The following is a 26,935-nucleotide window of genomic DNA, read 5'->3' as shown; positions in this document are numbered from 1 at the left end:
GAATAAACAAACACATCGCCCAAATCGTACCATCAATATCGTCTGGAATAGACAAAACAGCCTCTTTGCCGAGTCGAAATCTATTTCAGTGCACTGTAGTAAAATTTCATCTATTTTAAAACTGTATAACTTATTAATTTCATTTCTTTTTTAATGCTTAATATATATTTTTATGTTGATAAACATGTGTTATTTCCTTACTTTAGTTGAGAGCACAAGTGAATTTTATAATTTTTCTCATCCCTCTTGAATTCTCCATAATACATGTATCGTTTTATACCCTTGATTACTAAGATCCGAATTTTTTTTATATCAAGACACATCAACAGTGTTTAACATCAGTTGTTCGATTATTTGATATATATCTGTAGATTGCTATCAAGTGTTCGATATTTTGTATCGATCAATAAAATTTTTGATATAAAAAAAAATGCGATAATTATATAAATATGCAATCTGATTAAAATCAGATCCTATGATCCGCTCACTTAGATCGCTACACTAGAGGGAGGGAGACTACTTCTAAACAGCTGAACATTTTCCATGAATAAAAATAAAGGACATCTCCTTAACATTTCTTCCTTTTGAAATAAAATCTTAAAAGACGGAAACAAATTTTACAGATTTTACAGATATATCTAAATCGATCGAATCAAGGAAGTAACTTTAGGAGTGTACTTAAACCCATGAATAAAATATTATAAAATATTATAAATAAGCTGATTTTTATAATATTTTGTCTTTAATAATATATTAATGTAACATATAACTTAAACCCATAAATGAAAAATTAAAAATAAGCTGATTTTTATAATATTTTGTCCTTATATATTAATGTAATATGTATTGTCTTCTCCAACGAATTATTCCGTTCCTTTGAATGATTGTTTGCTTGTCAACAAGATTACACAAAGGTTTGCGTTTTCATATCAGGAATCTGTTTGGCGTGTAACCTATGGGTATACATGTAAGGAGTAATTTTAAAATCACCTGGAACTCCTGAATGACACAGGTAAGGAATCCGAAGTTCATTTCATCCGAAAATGCATAAACATTAGAGGGGGGGGGGGCGGCGGTCCCAGACTGCCCCTTGTCACTAGATCGGAACTGTGTGGTCACTGACTTAGAAATACGATGTAGTCTTAGCAATGGATTTTTTTGTGAAGAACTTCTATTATAGATCCAAATGTCCAATGTCACTATCTCACATATCAATGCTATAAATAGTTTCTTGACGCAAAAACAACACTAAGCGTAAATCATATCATTAAAAAAAATTAAACGAAATAAGATAAGGATGAGAAAAACTATCTTCTGTTTGTTATCTGCAACAGTGACGCGTCGCCGGTAAAACTCAGCTTATACGACCGTTAATTCAGCATCAACGGTTGTAAATAACACACGAGAAGATAGTTCGAAATAATGATAATGGTCAAGGTTTACACGTCTTTAGAGTGGAATATGGTTATTGTATATATATATATATATATAAATAATGTATCAACTGTTTCAGAACCGAGTGGCAGAAAATTGGGGGGGGGGGGGGGATAAAATCAAGTTTTCCTTTTTGTAATTATTTATTTTCTGCCAATCAGTGAAATACAACTTGATCGAACAATTAAGATTTACACGACTTTCAGGCAAATAAAAACATGTATGTAATCTGCAATTTTTCATTATCTTTTAATTCAATGGTTTTTTTGGAAATGGATGATTAAGTGGCATATCTAAATGTGGTCACTGCACCAAGTACATGGACAATAAAAACCATACTTTTACCACATATCAAAGCTAGGATATTCAGTAAACTGAACGTTTAATGAAACGTGATTAAATAGCAGAGCTCTGTCATTCAGACTCTTTCCAGACCTTTTAGTAAATTTTCAGTCGACCGAATGACAGTTTCTTCCCGTGTATATCATATAGACAAAATGTCGGATGATGAAGTAACCACATACTTCCGTTATAAAGGATAGACGGAAGAATGAGGAAAATGTCATATTCATTTCACTCTCATCCCTAAAGTAACCAGGTTGTGGATCTGCAGCGTCATGGATTCACCCTGGCAGATAGTGGGTATCGCTTCGGCGACAGCATTAGTCTTATACCTTGCAATAAGCTACCGACGGGGGAGTCGATACAAGCTACCCCCGGGGCCCTGGGCGTGGCCAATTGTCGGTAACCTTTTTCAACTTAGCGGAGGGAAAGGCTTTTACTACAAACTGCTGGGATTCAGAGAACGATATGGCGATCTCTTCAGAGTACAGATGGGCGTGCACACATTTTTTGTTGTATTTGGGCGTCGGTATTTTCATGAACTACTGGTAGAAAAAGGCGACCTTGTGTCTAACAGACCAAACTGGGTGTACACTCCCGACAAACTCACCCATGGAAAAGGTAAACCTTTCTTCTGTAATGCAATAATGCATATGTATCAAATGTAAATATCATTTTCTCAAAGCTGTAACATTTTTGTATCTTAAAAACACTTATTTGAATAAAACCGAGTTGAAATACTTGCATCTGCAAGATCAAATGTCCCACAAATGTACCATGCTGAGGTTCAATTTGACGAGTTCACTTTTAATCTAAGTAATGGGACATATAGCGAAAAAGTGAGACTGACATCAAAAGTGAGCTCGTGTGAGTTTATACGATTGAAAATGTGTTATCCGACATACAAGGAATTTGATTTTAAGACTAAAAATAGAACCCTTAATATATTCAATGATTTACGTGCTTAAGAGGATCGTAGTAATAATGAGGCAGGAAATGAATTCTTAAATTTTAAATTCATTTTTCACGTACATCAAGATATGTTATATTTCGAGTAGTCTACATCGTATTAACTACATTTAGATAATCCTGTAAATTACATTTTTTTTTTTATTTTATTCATTCAATACCACAGGTGCTTGTGGACAGGACCTACTCCTAGTATTTTAAATGTACAATTCATTGGGTATTTCGGGTGTATTTTAATAAAACATGTAACTTCAGAGTGTTTTTATTTCAATGGAATACACAAATCTCGCATAGAGACAGTTTTAAAAAAGGCATATCACTGATCATAATAGATAATTCATGTGAAATACCCAAGGAATTGAATATTCAAAAAGAAGGGGGGGGGGGATCGGAAGTCCTTTCCACAAGCACCTGTACCCAGTACAACACATGACCGTGTAATGCTTTTGTTTGTTTGTGATCGATAAATAATTAGGCGAGAAGTTTTTTTCAAATGAAATGAATTGACACCGGGCCAATTTTGCATTCAGTATCATAGGTATTTTTATCTAGAGAAAATAGCGACTGGAGATTGAGAAATCGTTAAATTTAGGGAGGGTGCAAATGTTAAATATCTTCCCCGCCACTCCTTCCTTCGTCATTTCCTTTATTTCTTGCTTCTTGCCTTCTCCCGCTCCCTTTTCCACCTCCCTCATCAATCTTTTATTTCCTACCTTCCCCCGCTCCCTTTCTCTACCTTCCTTTATCAAATCTTTTCCCCACCTCCTCATGTTTGTTCTCTACCTCCCTTATCAATAATTTTCTTCCTACTCCCGATCCCTTTCTCCACTTTCCTTATGAATCTTTTCTTTCCCACTTCCTCCTGCTCCATTTCTCCACCTTTCTTTTCTTCTCTACCTCCTCCGCCTTCCATTCACTACCTCCATTTTTATGTTTTTTCCCCACCCTTTACCTTTCCGTTTCTCCACCTGCCTCCATTTACCCTGTCTGATCCGGCGTCTAAAACCTACCAACTACTTTTACTAAAAAGAAAAAAAATCTTTCGCATTAACGTTTTCAACGTTTTTAAAATACCTATGATTTACCCAAAGTTCAAAATGAAACAGAAATCAAAAGTACTTATGAATAGCGCTAAACCTGTGACATCATGGCATTTACCATGGAAACACTGACAAAGTGTAATACTAGTATTTTTTACCAGCATTTCTAGATGTGCAATCTATCACTGACGTCATAAAAAGCAGAACTCGATATCAGATCATGACGTCATAAAAAGGGGAAATCAAAAGTAGATCATGCCAGAAACGTTTTTCTACTCCCGTTCACACTACAAATATGAAAAGCGTATGAAGAGGAGGGGGTTACTTGCCGATGAATCGAACTTTGCATGTAAAACTAACGGACTAATGTAGATAAAACGGGAAAAAGGGGGCGGGCCAGGGTCCCTGTTGCTACGTGCCTGTGTGTGTGTGTGTTTATGTAGACACAGGATTTTCTTTAAGTCCACTTTCTGTACGGATGGGTCTGGTTGGTTCTACAGATATAATATATCGGCCATCTAATGGTTAACGGCAATAGCTGCAAGACTGAATTGACATACATGTATGACCCCGTAAGACATCATGATAAACTTCTCCCCTATCTGATATCTTGCAGACAAGTAATTTTGTTTTCAAAGTCGATTCATAAATGTCAGTTATCCAAACCCGAAAATCCAATATTGTGACCCTAAAAAAAGCGCCACAGAGCTCTGTGCTTGGTGCTTTAAAGACGTAACTTGAATGTAATTTTTTCCCTAATGCTACACGTTACAGGAATTGTATGGAGCAATGGCAAACAGTGGCTAGCTATGCAGGCTTTATTGAAAACGGCCATGGATGACACGAATGTAATGTCCGCTCTCAGGCGACACCTAACGGCAGAGTTTGAGGAGTTCCAGTCTTTCGTCAGGGACGGATCCACCACCTATAATCTGGAATATTTGATCCGCCAAGCCGCTTTCAACTTTCTGTCAGCCTTTCTCATTGGAAAAAGGTATCGACCTTTCTTTCCTTAACAGTACTCCGTATTACACATTTTATCTCTAAATATTGCAATAAAGGCTTCAAATCTTTATTGATCTGTGCATGATCAGACCATTATTTATTGATATTCTCTAATTTCAAAGGTAAGTATATTTTGATAGAAAGTTGTACATGTATACATATTCAATAGACTGTATTTTAGGTATGGAACTGTATATGACTGTTACAGGAAAAGCATTGTTGATTAAGTAACTTTTGTTGACGATGAAATTATCTATCATTGGATTTGGTGCATAACGAACAGAGCAAAATCTACGATGTGTGTTAACTGCATTTTTTTTTTTTATTAAGATCTGCGTATGATGACTCGACCATGGCCGAAATGAGAGATAAAATAGAAAGTTTTGGGTTTTCAATGGCCACTGCAAATATTGAGAATTACATCCCATTGTTGGCGCTCATCAATAAATCAAAGGTGAGAATTTATTTTTTAAATACTAACCACAATTGACACTTTCAATTTGGCATATGTCATACTAAGATACGAAGTATCATCTAACTTTTTACAGATACGAGCGGCCGAAAATGACGAGGAGTATGTATTTGGAATAATCAGAAAGGTTATAAAAGAGAACAAGAATTCAACCAACGATCCTCCGCAGGACTTTCTACAAATGTATCTATCGAAGTCGAAGGACGACCGCTCAAAGGATGGAATGACTGGTACGTCGGGGTAATTTAACACTAATTGTGAGGCCAGATGTAAGCGCTGAGCAATCGTCCTTATGTGTACATTCCCGCTGTACCTTTCACATATATTTCAAAACTACCTGTATACCATGATGCGACAGGAAGTTGGTAAGACTGTTCACTGTCATTCGTCCGCAGCAACACGCCTACTTTTTTATATACTAGAAGAAATGCGGCAATGCTTGATATGACATAAAACATACTTAAAGCACAACGGTATTGTTTAAGACATATCGACAAAGGTGTGATAAAAAAGTTGGCTAAGTCTTCTACCTCCTCAGGAGAGATGAGATCAATTATCTGCATACTTGAAGCAGATTGTCAATATGTACCATGTCATCCATTAACGGAATTTAATTATGCATGCTAGAAGTCAACTGATATTTAATACTCTCAGTTGTCAATTTGTTGTCTGTTTTCCTCTCATAACTCATCGTCTTGTTTTCTCGTTTTCAAAAGTGTAGTTGTATGCTTTTATCTTAGTTTGGACAAAACCATTTAGAAATGGTGAGACTAATTTTTTTCGTATGAAAGGTGAAGATAACGAATAGTGATCAATCTCATAATTTCTATAAGGAATATTCTGTAAGGGACACAAAATAAAGAGTTAGGCAAACACGATGGACCCTTGGGCATACCAGAGGTGGGGCAGGTGCCTAGGAGGAATAAGCACGCCATGTCAACCGGTCACATTCGCCGTGAGCCCTATCTTTTGCTCAGGTAAACAGAGTAACCTGTAGTCAAAATCAGTGTTCCTAATAATCGGTATGAAACACGTCAGACAGCACTTGAACCAATGATAGGTTGTATTGGCAAACTACATGTAGATCATTATAACAACCATAGAATTTGCAAAATGCTGACATTTTACTAGACTGTTGAACCCCTATGACATCAACATGTTTGTCAGTATCCTGCCTCGCTTTAAAATCTGATTATACGCAGACCATTTTAGTCATTTTCTGAGTACATTTCAGAACTGGACGCTTTGAGGACCATCGTCGACATTTATGTCGGTGGAAGAGATAACCTAATTACTTATATCAAATGGATGTTGATGACGTTTGCAAAATACCCGGATATACAGGCCAGATGTCGATCAGAGATCTTTAAGGTTTGTTAAGTGTTTTTTCCTCTTTATCCATCATGGTAATCTTTGGCATTTCCTTGATGTAACCAGTGGGGAAGGAAAGCATAATCACCATCCTCTACGTAGGTGATTTTTATCGATCGATGTATTAACATGTGGTTCTTTGCTTGCGACCTTCAATGTCACCTTCAAGATTACCTCGATCCTTACAAATGTCATACATCAAAGTTTGCTCTAGTTGACAAAATGATACTACCGGTATAAATGTCGAACAATTTCAAACCACAACTGAAATCGGATGAGTATACGCCAATACGAATACATGTAAGATATGCTCGTTGTTGAACTAAAGTCATTATACATGTACAGTGTAATAGTTATAATACACATGAATAATTCTTCGCCTAATGTATAACATAAGTTGCTTAGGTTATTCGCAATGATTACATACTGCACAAACTGATCGCGGTAGCCAATAGTTACGGCGCTCGTTTTGCTTATGAAAGGCTGGGGTAGCCAGTAGTTAGGGCGTTCGCTTCGCTTCTGTAAGGTTGGGGTAGCCAATAGTTAGGGCGCTCGCTTTGCTGCTGGAAGGTTGGGATAACCAATAGTTAGGGAGCTCACTTTGCTAGGGAAGGTTGGGGTAACCAATAGATAAGGCGCTTGCTTCGCTTGTGGAAGGTCGCGGTAGCCAATAGTTAGGATGGGCACTTCGCTTCTGGAAGGTTGGGGTTCGATTGTCGATCCCGCCGTCATGTCAAACCTTAGACATTCAGCATAGCTAGTGTCTGTGTTACCCCGCCAATCTACTGACATTAGAAGAAAATGCAAAGGTTTTTCGGACATGATCTTAAAACCGAAGGTCCCGTATCACGGAAATGGTCCGATAAAGACCCCCTGCTGCTACGGCCGTATCGCACCTATCAGTCTGATGTCTGCATATGTCAATTAGTACGTCATCGAAAGTTGGTGACGTCTGTACAAGAGTAAAAAATGTTAAACAACATAAAATAGTTGAGGTTCCAAGCCTTATACAATCTGGTCTGTAAAGTATTCTTCTTCGGTAAGGCATGCAGCACCCACAAATATGATTATTGAAACGACCTTATGAATAAAATATTTTTTTGAAATAAAAATGTAAAAACAAGTGAGATATGTTTGGTAGGTGATTGGTCGAGACCGACGTGTTCAAGCAGACGATGGATCCAAAACTCCATATACTTTGGCTACAGTGAAAGAACTCATGCGCATGCGCGCTCCAGGTACAACACTTTTACAATCATAGAGTATCCATGGGTCTCTTGAAGAAAATCTAATTAAACCTTTGAATTCTTCCTAAAAGAGCATAGGTTTTTAATTGTCACATCTACTCGTGCGAGACTAACCCCGCTTTGTTGTAACTGTTGGAGATGACTCGCAAAGTGTTTAAATTTTAAAGAATCCTTAGAAGTCCTAAAATAAGGTATATGTTCCTATTTGTGTAAGTAATTGCCTACTTATATTTTAGCATGTTCTATTATGGTGGAACTACCGCGGTGGTTAGAGCGTTCGTCCCGCATGCGGAAGGCCGAGGTTCGAACCCCGGCCGCGACAGATCTAAATCGCTAAAACTGGTAGTGACAGTTTCATCGCCAAACGCTCGGCATCAGGTGTGAATGTCAGGGGTCCTCGAAGATGACCTTAAGAACGGTTGTCCCGTGTCACATTAAGTGTAGCATGATAAAGATCCCTCACCGCTCAATGACCGTAAGCGCCGACCATAGGACTAAATTTGAAGCCCTTCCACCGGTCTTGGTGACGTCTCCATATGAGAGAAAAATTCTCTCTCTCTCTCTCTCTCTCTCTCTCTCTCTCGAGAGAGAGAGAGAGAGAGAGAGAGAGAGAGAGAGAGAGATCGAGAGAGAGAGAGACGTTAAACAAGATAAAATCAATCAATCAATCTACATGTATTATTGTGAATTTTCGCCTGTGAACGACTGGGCACCTAAAACCACTAGGCTTCTAGTCACATTTACGAGTCATTTCAGCTTTTCTATTCGATATTTCCCCGTTAGGACTCCGTATCATTCCTTATTAAACTACCCCGGCCCCGCGATAAACCTAGGGCATTTAAGATAGGTAGGGACTGTTTCTACAGTAAACACAGTTTTGAATGGAGCGTAAAATGATAAAACAAACCTTCTGTTACCCTCTTTGGTAGGCACTGGGGTATTTCTCCACCGACGTCTGTGATTATGATGTCATTCAATATTGAGTAGAGGAATATATTTGGTGCAAGATGCATTTTCCTAGATCGTCGTTTCTGTTACATCTTCCTTTGTAATACATTGCAATGTCGGTTGAACTCGGTCTTCAATAAAGGTTGGTTATTAATTTAGCTGCCAAGTGTACAAGGACAAAGTCCTTTTTGTCGTCGACAGTCGCATAATTTGACTTTCGGAGACGAAATGGGCTTCATCTCTTTGACCTTTAATATATTGATACATTGTAAATTTTGACCATGATAAAAACATTATGAACTGTGTGAAATCAAATGTAGCCCTCGTTTGATTTTACAGTGGTTTTAGCCCCCTTCCATGCTGCAAAACAGGATATAAAGCTTGGCGAGTATGATATTCCGAAAGACGGCATCATTTTAATTGATTGCAAGGCACCATCTCATGATAGCAATATCTGGAAGGACCCGGAAGTCTTCAATCCAGAGAGGTTTCTTGAAGGTGCTGATCATCAGGTACCGGAGACCATCTTCGCTCCTTATGGAACAGGTACTTCCAATGTAGTGCTAAGTGATATAATTCACTAGTACAAAACGGGAACAAATTTTGTAATTTCGGTTTCATAAATACTCACCCATATGTTTAGCAATATTACAGCTTACATTTTTTTCTGGAAGAAGGGGGTTTGCATTTTATTTTACAAAAGAAATTCTTGCATTTATATTCACCCAAGGGCATGCCGCTAGAGAAAGTTATAGCTGTTTTTGAACATTAAGCTTACGAATATATCAATTAGCACACAAAGTAATCCACGTTTGACTTTTGCAGGACCCCGATACTGCATAGGCAGATACATCGGCGATATGTTCCAGTACGCCTTTACGGCTAACCTTGTTCAGAATTTCCAGGTAACGACCAAAAATCCAGAGGAACAGATCTCAATGGAGGATGTCTTCGACAAATTTGGACTCCGTCCACAGCATTTTGATAAAATCGTTCTTAAACCTGTGGAATGATCATGGATATTGAGAACATTTCCTATATGCTCAATTTATTTAGTTTATTATCTATGTAGTGACTGTCTTAAGCGGAAAAATATACCAAAATGTATACACCTATGATATATACATGTAATGATTTTCTGTTCACACTCAATCTACTGAATATGGGACGAACTTTGATGTCAAAAAATGCATTAAACGCACGACTCTCATTCTGCAATCTTTCTCGGTCAACATGATTTTTTTTATCTAATCAAAATTCTATAACGTAGATATTTCTTCCTCATGTAGAAGTGCTCTTCTTTAATTGATCTTCTGTGAAATGTCAAATTCAGTGCAGTCAATAAATTCTTTCTTATATCGAAGTTTTCAAGATCTATGGGAGAAATGTCTTGAATGAGTGTGTATGTAAAATGGAATGAACCAATACGCAATTTTCGAGTTGAGCAAGAATTGTTATCCTTAACTGAACTCTTACGTGGGGTGAGACGCAAAAGATATTTTTGCGGCATTTATAAATGTCCTAAAGAATGATCACCGGCTGTCGTGCAACCACCTCAATGAAGGAAACATAGATTTAGAGGGATAATGAAATAGCTCTGACAAAACTCAAAATTCTGTCAAAGTGGAAACGAGTAACTATTGCATATCTAATTCAAGGAGGAATAACGCACCGGAGATATGGGTGAAACGTGAAGGATATGTACAATAATAATTTAAGATTGAAAACTTCTAAATGAGCTAAGCTACCCAGTTAGGCGATTATATTTTTATCGCAATTCACCTTTGAATTAGAACGCTTTGGCCGATATAGTATTGCGTTGTGTGACGACACAATTGAATCTGTTTGTAATACAATAGCGAAATGCAACAGAAACTCTCATTGGTCCATATGTATAAGTCCGCCCAAATTCCCTTATACGGGAGTAGTCGGCATTTGAAAACATGATGCCATTGATGGCCAGATGGAAACAAACTTCAAATGAAGAAAGAGAAAAAGTTGTATTCTTGTGTTGTTGTCTCATAAATTTAATATTAAAAAAAATCCAAACATATCTCCCTACTATACTTATGTCCAAACATACCTTCAAATATTTATTAAAGCCCTATACGACCCAAAAACTCGCAGCTTTTGATGATTTCGTTTGTTGACGTAGCCATGTTAGGTAGCCAGTCAGTTCGAATCCCGGTTCATTTCCATACTAGCACAATAGCGTCTAGATGTGACAAATATTTTAAATAATAAATTATCCCAGTTCCATTAAATGATAATTATTCAAATAGCTAAATTCACGGCAATGCGGCTTTCATTAGTCTGGGTCGGTCTCCATCTCTGCCACAAGAGTGTTAAGGACCATAATGGGCTTATGTAGCATTTTCGTTAATCAAGAGCTTATTTTACCTTTTCAAAAACTATATCTTTTAATTTCTATTAATTATTCGTGTTGATAATTAATGAAGAGTGAATAAATAACTTACAACCAATTTTATGAATGGATACCAATAGCAGAGAGTTCGAATTGACCGGCTACCTAACATGGCTATGTCAACAAACGAAATCATTTGAAGCTGTGAGTTTTCGGGTCGTGTGTGGCTTTAATGAATATTTGAAGGTATGTTTGGACACAAGTATAGTAGTAAAATATGTTCAAGATTTTTAAGTATTGAATTTATGAGACAGCAACACAAGAATACATCGATAACGCGATATCAGGCCTCAACCGTGCGCAGCTTTTTGTGCCCCGTAAATCGAAGGTTTTTATAAGAGCTGGATCTGTGGCTATGACACGCCAAATTCACAAAAATGAGCTAAACATAGTTTCACAGTTGATAAACTAGGTTTATCGACTGTAAGCTATAGTTTACGGACCGTAAACTATAGTTAACGATTCGTTAACTATAGTTTTCATCCATAAAATTATATTTAACGGTTGTAAAGTATAGTTTACAAATGCTAATCCAAGTTTATCTGTCTTTAAATAAACGTTAACGATAGATTTTGCTGATAAATACAGATTCACATTTGTAAACTATAATTTACATTCGTTAACTATAGTTCACAATTGTTAATCCTAGTTTCACAAATTGTGATACTATATTTATCAGATAAACTATGTTTAACATTCGTTAATTATAGTTTATGATCGTAAACTATAGCTAACTGCCATTTTTACTCATAAACTATATTAAACAAAACTGTGTTTATCACTTTTTTGTGAATTCGGCGCATTAAATGACTATAAACTATATCTTACAAAACTGTGTTTATCACTTTTTTGTGAATTCGGCGCATTAAATGACTATAAACTTTATCTTACAAACCGTAAACTATCATTTACATTCGTTAATAATAGTCTAGACTTGTAAACCGTAGTTTACAGTCGTGAAACTGTATCAGATAAACTATGTTTTGCAATTGCTAATGATTGTTTTCATTGTTAATTATAGTTTACACTTGTGAAACATAGATTATCTGTTAACTATGGTTTACAGATGTGAAATATAGATTAACGTCGTTAACTATAGTTTACGGTTCGTAAACTATAGTTTACAGTCGATAAACCTAGTTTATTAACTGTGAAACTATGTTTAGCTCATTTTAAATTTTGTGAATTTGACGTGCCATATGTAACTCTGTTCCGTCACAATATTTTTTCAGAGAGCAACAGTTCTTCAGGTAGTAATTTTATAGTCCGTCCATCTTATCTGATCACTGGTCACCTGAATCAGCTCGAGAAAGTGGGCGGGCTGTAATCGGCCAATGAAAACTCTTGTTGTATTACATCAAACATGTCATTCAAACTGTTCGATTGTCTCATTCCATTGTGTCGTCACACAACGCAATACTATATCGGGTAAAGCGTTCTAATTCAAAGGTGAATTGCGATAAAGGAGTATACAAATATGGCTGATATTTATATTTTCACTTGTGTTTCAAAAGGATGTCAGCCATTATGTCGATGTAGTATACCTCCTTAAATAATTTCCTTTTGATATGGTGAGTTTAAAGTACAAAAATGTATATTATCGGCCGATGGAAACAAAAAGCATGTTTTTTTTTTATAACTATTATCCTCATCTACATAAGTAGCTTTATGACCTGGAGGATGTGAGCTCGAGCTTCGCTCTGGGAAACTTAAAACATAAAAATAGGAATAATTGCTCCTTCGCAAAACATTCGGCATTTAATTAAACGAGTTCTGACCTTAGATAAGAAGATTCTGTGTCGCGTCAGACGTTGGAACATTTTTATAAAAGAACCATCACCGCTTCGACCCTAACTGTCAAAGGTAGTAGGTCGATATTTGTGGTACTTCACCTATATGCGTTAATATTTTTTTTCAAAAGGGACATACATATAAAACAAAAACACACTGTATACATATATACTCTATAGCACCCATATCTTCAAGGGAATACTAAACGTATCTCCATCACAGAAGAACTGATTTCTCGAAAATGGCGTATTACGGAGTGTAAGATCTAAAATGTTAAAGTGATCTTACAAAGCAAAAGTACATACAACAAAAACATGCATGTGCGTTATTTAAGAAACAGGGACCGAGTAGGAGTATTTTGTTAGAGAACAGACAAGAGATTGAGACATTTTGTTTGAATATTGAGTCTCTTATTTGAATATTTACTAGTCATCAATTTCACAGCCAGATTAGTGGGTTTGAACAGGATTATTTTACTGTATAAATCTACAAAAGGACCTGAAAGAAATTCCTACAACTTATGAATCCTTTTTCTCAATCAGGGATGAAAACTGTGATGAAATAACAGATGAAATGTCATGATCATCTATATAAAAGGAACCAGCGATTGAATTTTATGCAATTTCTTTGAATAACGTATAGAGAACTGCGACGGATAGTATTGTTCTGTATATCTTCTGGTTAAGTTTTAAACTTTACCATTTTTAATGATTTTTTTTTATATCAATATAGATACATTTATATAAATTTTCATAAAAGTTGACTATTTAACAAGGCAACCAGAGGTAACTCTATAATTTGGGTTAAAATCACGTATTTTACTAAAGAAATCAATGGAAAATAAAATTAAAACATCTCCCCCCTCCCAATGAAATACAAATTCCTTTTAACAGGTATTATAAATTGTCATTTAGCAAATTTAAACCAAATCTTTTGTTGTTTCACGGAGGGGAGGGGGGGGGGGGGGGGGCAACAACAAACCAAACCACCACGAAAATATTCACTCTTTGATCAATTGCAAATAAGGTTAACCTATGAAAAATGAAGATTAACCATTTCTTACTCAGTTAAATAAAGTAATTTGACAAGTTAAATGTTTTTTTACTCATATCAATATGCATTTTAAAGTATATGGCTTTTGAAAGCCTGATTTCAAGGAACATATGTACAATACTTTTATTACGTTTATACAGGTCAATAGTTGGCAGGCAATTGCGTCTTAATTTGGCATGGGTGGGTTTTTTTTACCCATTTATCAAAGGAAAAATACTCAGGAGGGTAGGAATGGGTATTTTTATTTCATTTTGAATCTTAGAATGAATCAATACAACAAACAGGTAATAAATGATCACGAAAACATACACGTACGCACAATGTTATAAATGAGTAAGGAGAAGGGAGATCAATTCGAATTAAGAATAGACAGGACAATATATAAAACTTTGATAAGTCAACAAGAGAGTAAGCATCGATAAAAACATACAAGACTAATAATAGTATTCCTTACTTTATGATGTTCATTTTTCTTTCATGATTGATCCCGTGGGAATCTGGGTTAGAATAGGTCCCCAGTAACCCTTGCTTGTCGTAAGAGGCGACTGAGTGTGGCGGTCCTTCGGAGGAGACTGCTAAAACCGAGGTCCCGTGTCACAGCAGGTGTGGCACGATAAAGATCCCTCCCTGCTCAAAGACCGTAAGCGCCGAGCGTAGGCCTAAATTTTGCAGCCCGGTGACGTCTCCATATGAGTGAAATATTCTCGAGAGGGACGTTAAACAATATACAATCAATCTTTCATGATTGAATAAATGTAATTACATGTAGATATGTAGTGGATTTTTCCTCCAATTTTACAGAGATCACACGTCTGACACATTCAACGAGCGATTTATTACTAACACATCTAAAATTGTATAAACTATACTCAAGATCATGGAACAACAATAAAATATCATATTTTGCAAATCCAATTTCCATTTTCAAAGAATGTCACACAGATATTAAAATATATCAGTATGAATTTTAAACACTGTATGTGGTTTAGCTTTGTGTCGCCTACTTATCATAGGTTCTCATCCTGCCTCGGAACTACAGATTTCTCGAAATGCCAGGATTGAAAGGTTCGTGATATACTTTCACTTTTTCTATTTTCATAGGCCCTTTATGTCATGGCGCTATCCGTGCGTCCGCCCGTCTGGCTGTCCAATGTAATAATTTCCAGACTTTTACCGTAAAGGATGTGTGTACAGCATTGGAATTTGGTCACACTTTCTCCATCAAAAAGTGTAAGAGTGAGTTTGAATTTCAGCTGGAAAAGTAGGTCAAACAGTTTTCCAAATTTTTTGGTTAGGAATATAGATATTGCCCTCAAATTTAGTAATAAGCGTCCTCCTCTCAGAGAAATACAAGTTCAGTTTGCATTTCAGCTGGATTGGTTTGTCCGTCCGTCTGTCTGTGTGTTACTAAAAGTATGTCAAACAATTTTGCGGACTTTTTTTTCGGTAGGAATAGAGATATTGCACTGAAATTTAGCAACAAGCTTCCTCTCGGAGGTATACAAGTTCAGTTTGCATTTTAGCTGGATTGGTCAGTCGGAGGTTATATTTTAGGAATTGTCTCCATAATGGATACTGCGTTGAAATTTGGTTTCAATTTTCCCCTAAAGAAGTGTAAGTGTGAGTTTGCATTTAAACCAGATTGGTGCAACTTGACTTACTTTAATTTAGGGCTAAAACAGTTTTCCTTAATTTATTCTGATATGGATACAGGTATTGCCCCAGAATTTACTTACGGCCAGGTATAAAGTTAGCTTCACGTGTACTCACAGACAGGTATACCGTTAGCTTCACGTTTACTCACAGACAGGTATAACATTAGCTTCACGTGTATTCACAGACAGGTATACCGTTAGCTTCACGTTTACTCACAGACAGGTATAACATTAGCTTCACGTGTATTCACAGACAGTAATACCGTTAGCTTCACGTTTACTCACAGATAGGTATACCGTTAGTTTCACGCGTACTCACAGACAGGTATACCGTTAGCTTCACGTGTACTCACAGACAGGTATACCGTTAGCTTTGCGATTAATCACTACCAGATACACCGTGAGTTTTGCGCTTAAATTTCGATGAATTAATACCGGCATCCAGTCTGGAGATGTTCATGCAGACCCTGAAGTGAAAGGTTAGTATTTATTATATATTCATATAATTCATAGTCATATTGGTTTAACCTTAGCTCATTCATAGACACTCAACCTAATATTCTAATGACAGTCTGATCCTTGTATTGTTTTCTCAGTGACCTGCCGTCCGGATAGTTTCGTTTAAACTAACAGACCCTGAAGTGAAAGATTAGTATTAATAACTAAATATTTACAGCTGTGAGGGAGAAATTTCATACGTTTCATACCGATTGCTAGGCTGTCCTGGGCACATTGATTTTGACTACGGATAACTCCGTTTACCTGATCAAGATATAGGGCTCACGGTGGGTGTGACCGGTGGACAGGGGATGCATACTCCCCTAGGCACCTGACCCCACCACTGGTATATCCAGAGGTCCGTCATAACTCCTATAAGCAGTACAAGACAGAGATTCTGGCAAACACGGAACCCTAAATATACCAGAGGTGGGATCAGGTGCCTAGGAGGAGTAAGCATTCCCTGTCGACCGGTCATACCCGCCGTGAGCCCTATATTTTGATCAGGTAAACGGAGTTATCCGTAGGCAAAATCAGTATGCCCAGGACGGCCTAACAATCGGTATGAAACAAGTCAGCATTTGACCCAATGATAGGTTGTATTAGCAAACTAGATTGTTATAACGACCATAGAATTTGTGAAATGCTGACTTTATATGAAGTCTCTATCTTTTATTTCATCCCGAGTTTTGCAACACTGCCCTACATATTGCACCACAAAAGATAGAAACTTCATATTTGATGTGCTTCTTCATCTAATGAAACCCTTTCACTGAACACCAGAGGGTGTGTAGGGTCGAGGATAAAGGTCAGGAAATAGGGCATTTATGTTTCTTGTTAATAATTTAGGAGAACAATGTTATTCACATATGTGGACTCAGAAGTGGATGGCTTCTACCTAGAGATAGGGATTTCAATAATATATATTTCTTAGCCTGCTCCAAAGCAATGTCAATGTTTGATATTCTATTCCAGGAGGTATAAATGTTGTATTCTTTAATAGATATTTAACATGTACATGTGCATTGTATTTTAGAAGAGAAACAAAAACACAAGAATCACAAGTTTAAACAAACCAACTGTAACAATGCTTCAAAATAACTTACGATTTGCACTAGATACTGTATTATTTGTTGGACAGCAACTCAAACATATGACTTCTAAAAGGAAAATAAATCTTTTTATAAATCGTAATTTGAAAATATTATGTCAATAATCAACCTTCAGTATTCCATGAAACAGTGTGTGTAACTATAATCCACCAAGACAGAAAGACGGGCAAAGTGATAGCATAAGCATTAATGTATCTCTTTTATGAGAATTCCTGCTCAGTGAAAATTTTTCGAAGAAAATACAATTTTCTATACATGTACATAACAATTGACTTTATCCATAATAATCTTGAATTTTATGACTTGTATCTGATGAAAGTTTTCAGGTAGAAATTGTGTTTATGCCTTTATATACATGTGCATGTAGTTGTACTCTTATGTACACTTTACATCACTGAGCACATATTTTATAACTTGTTATCTTATGATATTTCATTTTATCTGATAACCACCGAGACTCCCGCATTCATACTGAGATTTTTTTTTTTTTTTTTTTATAGAAAATGAGTATTATAAAATGGCAAACTATCGACTCAACTTTATGACAAACGGAATGATTTATTCAGCTTCTCTTTGGCAATATTATATATTCAAGGACTTGTGAAGTTGAATCATATAAATAATTTAATTATAACCATACTCAATGCCCACAGTTAATCCCTCTATATTAATACAAAATCACCCCCTTCTCAGTTTCTAGCATTGTTAATTACAGTACTAGTGTCATGCAACGTAGTCATAATTATGGATTTATTTGATTTTAATATTTTTTTTTTACAATTATTCTCTATATACAAATACAGGACTTCAAATATGAAAAAAGGTTCTTAACTTGATATATTAAATGTGTGTTTCTGTAATAGTTTGTAATTGGAGTAAGTAAATTCATATCAATTAAAAAGAGAAATATGGGTATTTTATTCGTGAAAGTGGAACAATTTTAAGAAATTACTAAGTGAAAATATTTACTCTGTGATGTAACAGTAACGGGGAAAAGCATGATGTACACGTATATTGTCTCGTTACAACGCATTCGATATACAAGAGCTTGTTCTGCGTATGATCATCCCGTGAGGATCCGGGTTAGAATAGGTCCCCAGTAACCCTTGCTTGTCGTAAAAGGCGACTAAATTGGGCGGTCCTTCGGATGAGACCGCAAAAACAGAGGCTCTGTGTCACAGCAGGTGTGGCTCGATATAGATCCCTCCCTGCTCAAAGGCTGTAAACGCCGAGCATTGGCTAAATTTTGCAGCCCTTCACCGGCAATGGTGACGTCTCCATGTGAGTGAAAAATTCTCGAGCAAGACGTTAAACAATATACAATCAATCAATCAATGTATGATTAGTTTTTAAATCGATGCAGGCTACTGACAAACACGTTGATGTTACAGGGGTTTCAACAGTCTCGTTTAAAGTCAGCATTTTGAAAATTCTATGGTCGTTATAATGATCTAGTGTGCCCATATAACCTATCATTGGGTGAAATGCTGTTTGACGTGTTTCATACCGATTGTTAGACCGTTCTTGGCAGACGAATTTTGACTACGAATTACTCCGTTTACCTTATCAAGACATATGACTCATGGCGGGTGTGACCGGTCGACATGGGATGCTTACTCCTCTTAAGCATCTGTCCCCACCTCTGGTATGTCCAGAGTTCCGTCTTTGGTCAACTCTTTAATTTGTATCCCTTGTGGAAGTTATGAAATTGATCAATGTTTGTTATCTTCGCCTTTCATTAATGTAATAATAAATTCTTGCATAAATGAATATTAGTAAAACATGTATCCGCTTACAGAAACTCAGAGCTATAGAGTGTCAAACTGTAAATAAGGAGTATGAGACCACCACTATGGAATTTTAAATGTTTTCTACTGTGATTTTATATCAAACTACAATTTTTGCTAAACACAAGGAGTTTTTCATTACCAAATGATTATACAAATGCATGTCATGTAATTTTCATCCATTCTGATTTCCTTAGGTGTGCTGTATGTACCCCCACCATCCCCAATATATCCACTCAATAAAAGTCATTTTCTTCATAGAATAAATTTACTTTATCTAATACTGCCATATCAGGAAAAATATGTTTTCACAAAGGAAATGTTAAGTTTAGAAGTTTGAAGACACTTCATGCACATTCACATGCATATAATATACCTCAAACATCATGAAACAGACTATATCATTTTCTGTGTAAATTGGTAACTTGTATATAGTGTTTGATAAATTAAATACAATCCCTATGTAATATTAAAATTCAAATATGCCACATTGAAACATTAAAAAAAAAAGTTATTGAGAATGACGATTTTGACATGCTTGAATATTCTGAAGTGCAATTCAATTTTTCCGGAATTTTGCGGTCCTTTCTTGACACCAGACTTAGTCCATAAATAGCAATCGGAACTCCTCGAATGTCTCGCGCACTCGACATAGATCTCGGATGTAATACGATGGCATCCATGAGTGAATATGATGCATTGCCAGTTGGACTCATGGATGCCATCGTATTACATCCGAGATCTATGTCGAGTGCGCGAGACATTCGAGGAGTTCCGATTGCCATAAATAGTCCTAACGCGAACATGCGCTCTCGGCCTTTTAATTTTCATCCTCAGGCAAGTGCAGACAATTAAACCTGCAAAAGACATCAGAAGCCCTGTAACTTATCAGATTTTACTCAAAATTTTGACATTCTACCTACAGTAACGCAATCAAAATATGAGAATTTGCTATTCGATTCTGCATTTGCAAATGCATTTTTCGGTCTTTTTAGAATTAGTGAGCTAGCAGCAACATCTAATAACAGTCCCAAAAATATACTGCACCTTTCTGACCTACTACTGAGTAAAGACGCAATCAAATTTAACTTGCGTTTTTCTAAAACGGATCAGTGTGGGAATGGTTTAGTGATTACAATCAGCAAATCGATTGAATCAACAGTATGCTTTGACTTGTTGGAAGAATTTTTGCATTATAGATCTCAGATTTATGGTCCTTTATTCTGTCATATCAATGGTTCCCCGTTGTCAGCATATCAGTTCTCGAGTGTATTGCACAAAGCATTAAGATTTCTAGGTATTGAAACCAAAACATTCAAAACACATTCGTTTAGAATAGGGGCTGCTACTCACATGTATTTGTCAGGCATACCTGAACAAGAAATTCAGAGAAGGGGTAGATGGCTCTCCAATGCATAAAATTTTTACCTCAGACCTGAGCTGGCTACATATTAGATGCAAATAATGATATCACAATAGTGAGTCTTGACGCATAAGTTGCCAACCAGTTGAAAAGCATTGAAATAATTCAAATGTTTTTCAAATTTCAAGTATGCATTGTTAAGTGTGTTGTGTATTGTTCAAAAATCTTGTAGATTCAATATGGATTCTTTATTACTTGTTAAAAGAGCAGAACAATTTGCATTGAATTCACCTGAGTTTGGCAAAGACATTGCTTTACCTGGCATATCAGTGTCGTGGAAGGAAATATCGGAAGTTTTGACAATTTTCAGAAGGTTATTTTTGACATGTACTCCACAAATCCACATCCAAGGTTTCTGGTTATACATGTAGGGGGTAATGACATTTGCAAACATAATAATCCATTATGTAGACAACAAAATTCATGAAAAATGTAATCAGCAGGTTGAGTTTGGCTATGCCGTTGACTTGCATTGTATGGTCACATATATTACCTAAAGTTTATTGGCGTCATGCCATATCAAATATTGCTGCAGAGAAATCTAGGTGTCGGATTAATAGTTCTATTGCTAGTTTTGTTTTAAAGAAAGGTGGCGCTTCCATTAAACATCAGGATATAAGTGTGGAGCAAAGTAAACTATTTCTTAGTGATGGAGTTCACTTATCTCCCTTGGGCAATCATGTTTTTGTGTCAACTATGCAGGCTGCTCTTAGGCAGTTTAGTCGAGGTAGTAGTTTACTTTATCCAAATAGGTGATATATGGATATGAATGGGAACTGTTGTGGCTTCATGACTGATGATTATGCATTAATTTGTTGATTACTAATTGTGAATGATATGTGCTAATTTTTACGCTAATGGTCAAAATTCAGCCGCTGTGTTGGCGGTTGCATTTCATGCGTTAAATCCAATTGGCGCAATTTTGACAGAATACCATTTGCTGAGGGATACTGTTGTCTTCAGCCCCCCCCCCCCCCCACCAGCTCTGATATGGTTTGTTGAATAATTGTGAATGCTATGCTGCCAAAAGCTTACAGGTGGTAAAATCGGCGCATAGGGTATGAACATGCAAGTGGCATGTTAACAGTGAATGTTGTTTCAAATAAAAAGCCATGTTAATTCCGCCAATATGCTTTTGAGTATTTTTTTTCCAGGTCAGGGGTGGTTAAAATAAGTAAACTACCCATTAAGCTGAAATCTGTAGACATCAGCTTTATTAACGTGTATTGACTAATTTTAGTTTTAGGAATTTCGAAATAACGAACAGCGTTCAATCTCATAAATCTCATAAGCAATACAAAATAGATAGTTGGGCAAACACGGACCCCTGGACACACCAGAGGTGGAATGAGGTGCCTATGATGAGTAAGCATCCCCTGTCGACAGGTCACACCCGCCGGGAGCACTATATTTTGATCAGATAAACAAAGTTATCCGTAGTCAAAATCAGTGTGCCACGAACGGTCTAACAATCGGTATGAAACACATCAGACAGCAGACCCAGGACTGAGCCTTGCAGGTGCAAATTTCCTGAGGTGTTCACCATCAAATGGAATATCAGAGCAAAAAGGATCTTTTGCGCCATTGTTCGAGGCACTAGATTCGCAAACTGATAAACGGATATTGCTTATTTTTCCATGAAAATATTTAGCGAAGTTTTGCGATAATTCCTTTCCCTCAGAAGATGAAGGTAAAATGGGTTCGGACGTGTTACCCATGAGCCGATTCGTCAGACAATATAGTTTCTTAGAGTCTCTGCCACACTCGGTTATTTTGTGTGAATAACATTCCTTTTTACACTGAGTTTCAAAGATTTCAAATCCTTTGCTGTATGTTAGAACTGACTCCTTATATATTTGATGGTGTACAGTCAAACGTGTTTGTCGCCATGTACGTTCTGTTTTTCGCTTAGTTCGTTTTAGCATATGAAGTTCCTCTGTAAACCACTGCGAATTATGCCTAACGATCGCATTTTTTTCTTTCAATGGTGCGTGGTCATTTATCACATCACGGATACCCTCATCGTAAAGGCCAACCATGTCTTCGATTGGAATATCGCTCTTTATTTTTGATAACCGAAACTCAATGTCCAGGCAAAAATTTCGTGTATTTTGCGAAAAGAAAAGGACTTCCGTTGTTGTTGAGGTTGATGTACTTTGAGGATGGAATGAATGCCTTTATGATCACAAAATGATGCACCTTTTGAGTCACATTTGAGTTGATTATCAACGGTTGGAGCGGAATTCAGGATTGTGCTGTCATCTCTGTTAATAAAGTCGTCCAGTATATGTCCGCACACATGCGTAGGATCAGTTATATGCTGTGTTAACCCATGCTCTTTGAGAGAGTTCATGAACATTTGGGAATTTGGGTCTTTAACCATGTCAAGATGGAAATTCATGTCACCTGTGATAATGAGTTCGTCCAATGAAACTACATTGTGACTTACATAGTGCGACCATTCATTGAAAAATTCAGAAAGCTGTTATGATGGTGGCCGATAGACAATACATATCAGAATTTGCAAGTTCTGTGTAAACAGGGTGCATTCCATGTGCTCAAAATGATGGAACGAATCATCTAACTGTAAATGAATGGAACGAAGATTTTTGTTGTAAATGAATGCAACACCGCCACCTTTACGGTTCTTTGTGGGGATGTGGAGTATATCGTATCCATCCGGAACGAGTTCTCCTATCACTATGCTGTCTGTGTCACTAATAGATAATACGTCGTCGATGAAAGGTGAAGATAACGAACAATGATCAATCTCATAACTCCTACAAGCAATACAAAATAGATAGTTGGACAAACACGTACCCCTGGACACACCAGAGGTGGGATCAGGTGGCTAGGAGGAGTAAGCATCCCCTGTCGACCGGTCACACCCGCCGTGAGCCCTATATCCTGATCAGGTAAACGGAGTTATCCGCAGTCAAAATCAGTGTGCCAAGAACGGTCTAACAATCGGTATGAAACACGTCAGGCAACATTTGACCCAATGATAGGTTGTATTGACGAACTAGATCGTTATAACGACCATAGAATTTGCGAAATGCTGACTTCAATCGAGACTGTTGAAACACCTGTACCATCAACTTGTTTGTCAGTAGCTTACCTCGATTTAAAAACTGACTATACGCAGAACAAGCTCTTGCATATCGAATCAGTTAAGATATATAAACACCATATGCAGGTGATAATAGAATATTGCTACATAAATATGAGAAGGTGACGATGGAGAAGCTGAAATCACCCCGTTTGTCATACAGTTGAGTTGTCAGTTTGCCGTTAATGTCTACTTTCAATAAAATATCTAAGTATGAAGCAGAAGTGTACGACTCTGTGGTGTCTTTTATTTCGAGCTCACAGGGATATATCAAATCGACTTATGAATGAAAGTTATTATTGTTAATAGACAAAACGTCATCGATATATCGAAATGTTGAATTGAAGCAACAGCAAGAGATTTTTTCTTCTCACGTAGAAGTTTCTGAACAATTATAATAATAAATAAATATAAATAATAAACAAATATAATTTTTCATTTGTGTTATCTCTGAGAGACTGTTTATTTTGGTTTGCTACAAAGGATTTCATTGGTTTAAATTATGATTCGATTATGAAGCCGTAGGCTATATCCTTTTCATAACTACTGTTTACCTACATGTAGATTCTGCTTAAAGACCGAGAAAATAAGCACCGCCTTCAAATTTACCTGGTCTGTGAACCCTTGTCAATCAGGAAAAATTAAGCTTCAGATTGGATGCTAGAAATTGATGGACATTTGGTTACTAGTCTTGGTGTATGCCTTATCTATCTAATTCACGCTTCCACTGTCGTCAGGGGAGGTGCGGTTATCATCTCCGCACAGCCAATCAGAATCGCGGAAGAATTGTCCGCCATTACCTCCGTCAAAACTTATGATGACGGAGGTTTTGAGGTACAGATGTTTTAGCCTGATTACTTCGAGTTCTCATAAAATTGGTGGAATTGTGTGCATCGGGGAAATGCAACAGTGATTCACGTTACCCAGAAAGGATACTAGAAGTAATGTTTATCCCATTTCCAAACCCAAAATCACATAAAGATTAATGTTTACGTTGGATAAAGGCGTGCGGTAGGCCCCACAGTAAGAGCAGAATGGACCGGCACACAAAGTAAGTTAGTCTTAGCAGACAATTATGTATTAGTTAATAGTAATAGTTAAATCAGGGACTGATAATAATACATGCCCATGTCATGTGTATACATGTACTAAGAGCTACAGGTGCTTGGGTTCAGGACACACACACACCCCCTTCTCCCGAATTGGCCGAATAACCTGCACGACTTGATTTAAATTATTTCTTGTTGAAAATCCTACTAATGCATGTCAACAATGTCATGCATACCCCAAAATAGCTCTTTTTAAGAATTTCCCCCATTGAATATAACAATTCGTGTAGCTAGGTTATTCAAGGGAGTGGGGGGGGGGGGGGTCATGAACCCAAGCACCTGTGCTAAGAGCTACACAATACTATTTTTTTTTTTACTATAATATTATCTATTAAAAAGAATCCCATATCTAAACTAGTTTCATATCTAGGGTCAATTCATTTAATGTTTACACCAATATATATGCAGTTTCTGGTCTGGTGTCTTAAATTTTCCCTGCTCAGCCATACATATCATAACATGACTGTAAGAGCGCCATATTCAAAGTTTTCGTTCCATGATTCCTACAATAGATCATACTAGGGGATAAAGTTCTAAAGTTTCAGTAATCAGACTAATTCCGTGGTCAAAGTTTTTAAATATCAATAGAATTTATGTCCATATATATTTTGTAATAAATGGTTTAAATTCGAATTTAGATTTCATAATAATTCGAGCAAACTGAAATTTTATAAGTAGCTAGTAAATTGTTGGGTGTAATATATGCATAGGATCTTTCATGTAATAGGTCAGGTTACCTTTTAAAATTCCATGGCCCCTCTCAGCATCTATGTTTTACTTCCAAATGCTAAAAAAAATTGTTGTTTCTTTATAGATTCATTGGATATACTTGTAACAGCAGCACAAGTTAGAGAATTTACAAGACCAGTTAACAACAGCAGAAAATGCCTTTCATCAACAGAGCATACTTAATCATCATCTGCAACTCCAGTCAGCAATGGAAGCCCAAGATTAACCCCACCAACAGGCCACCCCTTTTGACATTAACAGTACTCTACAGCAAGAGAAAAAAAAAAACCAGGGTTGTTTTTCTATTATATCAATTTGAGACATGCCACATTTTGTACTTTGTTAGAGTTTTTTTTTATACATCTGAGCAAATTTCCCAGTGTGTAAAAAAAAAGGAGGAACATAACAAATATGACAAAACAATCGCAGTTGTTATTAACACTGATGAGGCTGAGACATAATTTTGAAATCAAGGACTTGGCATCAAGATTTTGTATTTCAACACAGTGTATCAGTGATATATTCTGTGCCTGAATTGACCTTATGTTGTGTTAGGTTGTGTTTCAATATAGTCCTATAGGAATGATATTAACAACATGACAACTGAATAAAAGCTCAATTCCCAACAACCATCGCTATCATTGATTGTGCAGAAAGGAAATCACAGATACAATCTTCTTTAAAACTACAGTTACAAATTATACATTCTGACTACAAATCAGCTACAACCTAAAGGGGACTTGTGGATTGTGATCCTTTAGGGGACACAATGGAAACTAGCTGTATGCCAATTTGTGTTATCTTGGATAAATAAAGGCTATTATTATTATCATATTTGTTAGTGAATTATTTACTGGATCTATGTCAGATGTTGCTGTTACAGAGAATAGCGGATTTTACAAACTCCTTTGTTAACTGATGGTGGTTTGAATTATTCTGGAAGGGGAATTCATTATGGTAGACAAAGGTTTCACGATATCCAAAGAACCTGGGGAAATATGTCTGCACCTCTGTATCTCTGTCAGTGTATTCCCACCAGTTAGTATATGTATATATATGGAGACATCAATAAAGTTGGGTAGTTTGCACCCTACTAACCCTTGGGCAAAACCCAGCCTTGAAGAGAAAATTGTAGAGCATGTGAATTCATTGTGTACTACTTGTATACAATGTGAGGAATTTATTTAAAATGATAAACATTTTATAAGAGAGTAAATTTATGTCTAACTTTGGGAAAACTTACATTATGATGAATGTAAACTAGTAGATTACTTAAATTTTCCTTCGAAATGTGTGAATGCTCACAACTAAGAAAATGTAAGAATTTGTGCTGATTCATTGACAATTAAAATAGACAGATATTGTAAACCATTTATTCTTAAAGAACAATGATTATTCCATAGTTTTGAATTATTT

General features: G+C 36.5%; 1 protein-coding gene and 1 long non-coding RNA gene across 2 annotated transcripts; both read left to right on the top strand.

The window, feature by feature from the left end:
• Positions 1 to 694: 694 nt before the first annotated feature.
• LOC125683410 (cytochrome P450 1A1-like) lies at positions 695 to 10,186 on the top strand. The gene is made up of 8 exons (XM_048924546.2): positions 695 to 2,397; positions 4,560 to 4,779; positions 5,121 to 5,244; positions 5,339 to 5,492; positions 6,497 to 6,633; positions 7,775 to 7,871; positions 9,168 to 9,374; positions 9,654 to 10,186. Exons 1-8 carry the CDS (start codon positions 2,052 to 2,054, stop codon positions 9,839 to 9,841), a joined length of 1,473 nt encoding a protein of 490 aa, XP_048780503.2. The 5' UTR covers positions 695 to 2,051; the 3' UTR covers positions 9,842 to 10,186.
• A 14,213-nt stretch (positions 10,187 to 24,399) lies between these two features.
• Positions 24,400 to 26,351, top strand: LOC130046948 (uncharacterized). The gene is made up of 2 exons (XR_008796019.1): positions 24,400 to 24,732; positions 25,605 to 26,351. It is a non-coding gene; the product is annotated as an uncharacterized LOC130046948 (long non-coding RNA).
• The last annotated feature ends 584 nt before the right edge of the window (positions 26,352 to 26,935 follow it).

The sequence above is a fragment of the Ostrea edulis genome, chromosome 6, assembly GCF_947568905.1.
Source record: "Ostrea edulis chromosome 6, xbOstEdul1.1, whole genome shotgun sequence".
Taxonomy (NCBI): domain Eukaryota; kingdom Metazoa; phylum Mollusca; class Bivalvia; order Ostreida; family Ostreidae; genus Ostrea; species Ostrea edulis.
This window is presented reverse-complemented; position numbering and strand designations above follow the sequence as displayed.

What these genes read in the sequence shown, in the direction of transcription:
- LOC125683410 (XM_048924546.2), top strand. Translation starts at nt 2,052, where the DNA reads ATGGATTCACCCTGGCAGATAGTGGGTATCGCTTCGGCGACAGCATTA. An exon ending in GTCGATCAGAGATCTTTAAG is followed by an intron (nt 6,634 to 7,774) that starts GTTTGTTAAGTG and finishes TATGTTTGGTAG; the next exon opens with GTGATTGGTCGAGACCGACG. An exon ending in CATGCGCATGCGCGCTCCAG is followed by an intron (nt 7,872 to 9,167) that starts GTACAACACTTT and finishes TTGATTTTACAG; the next exon opens with TGGTTTTAGCCCCCTTCCAT.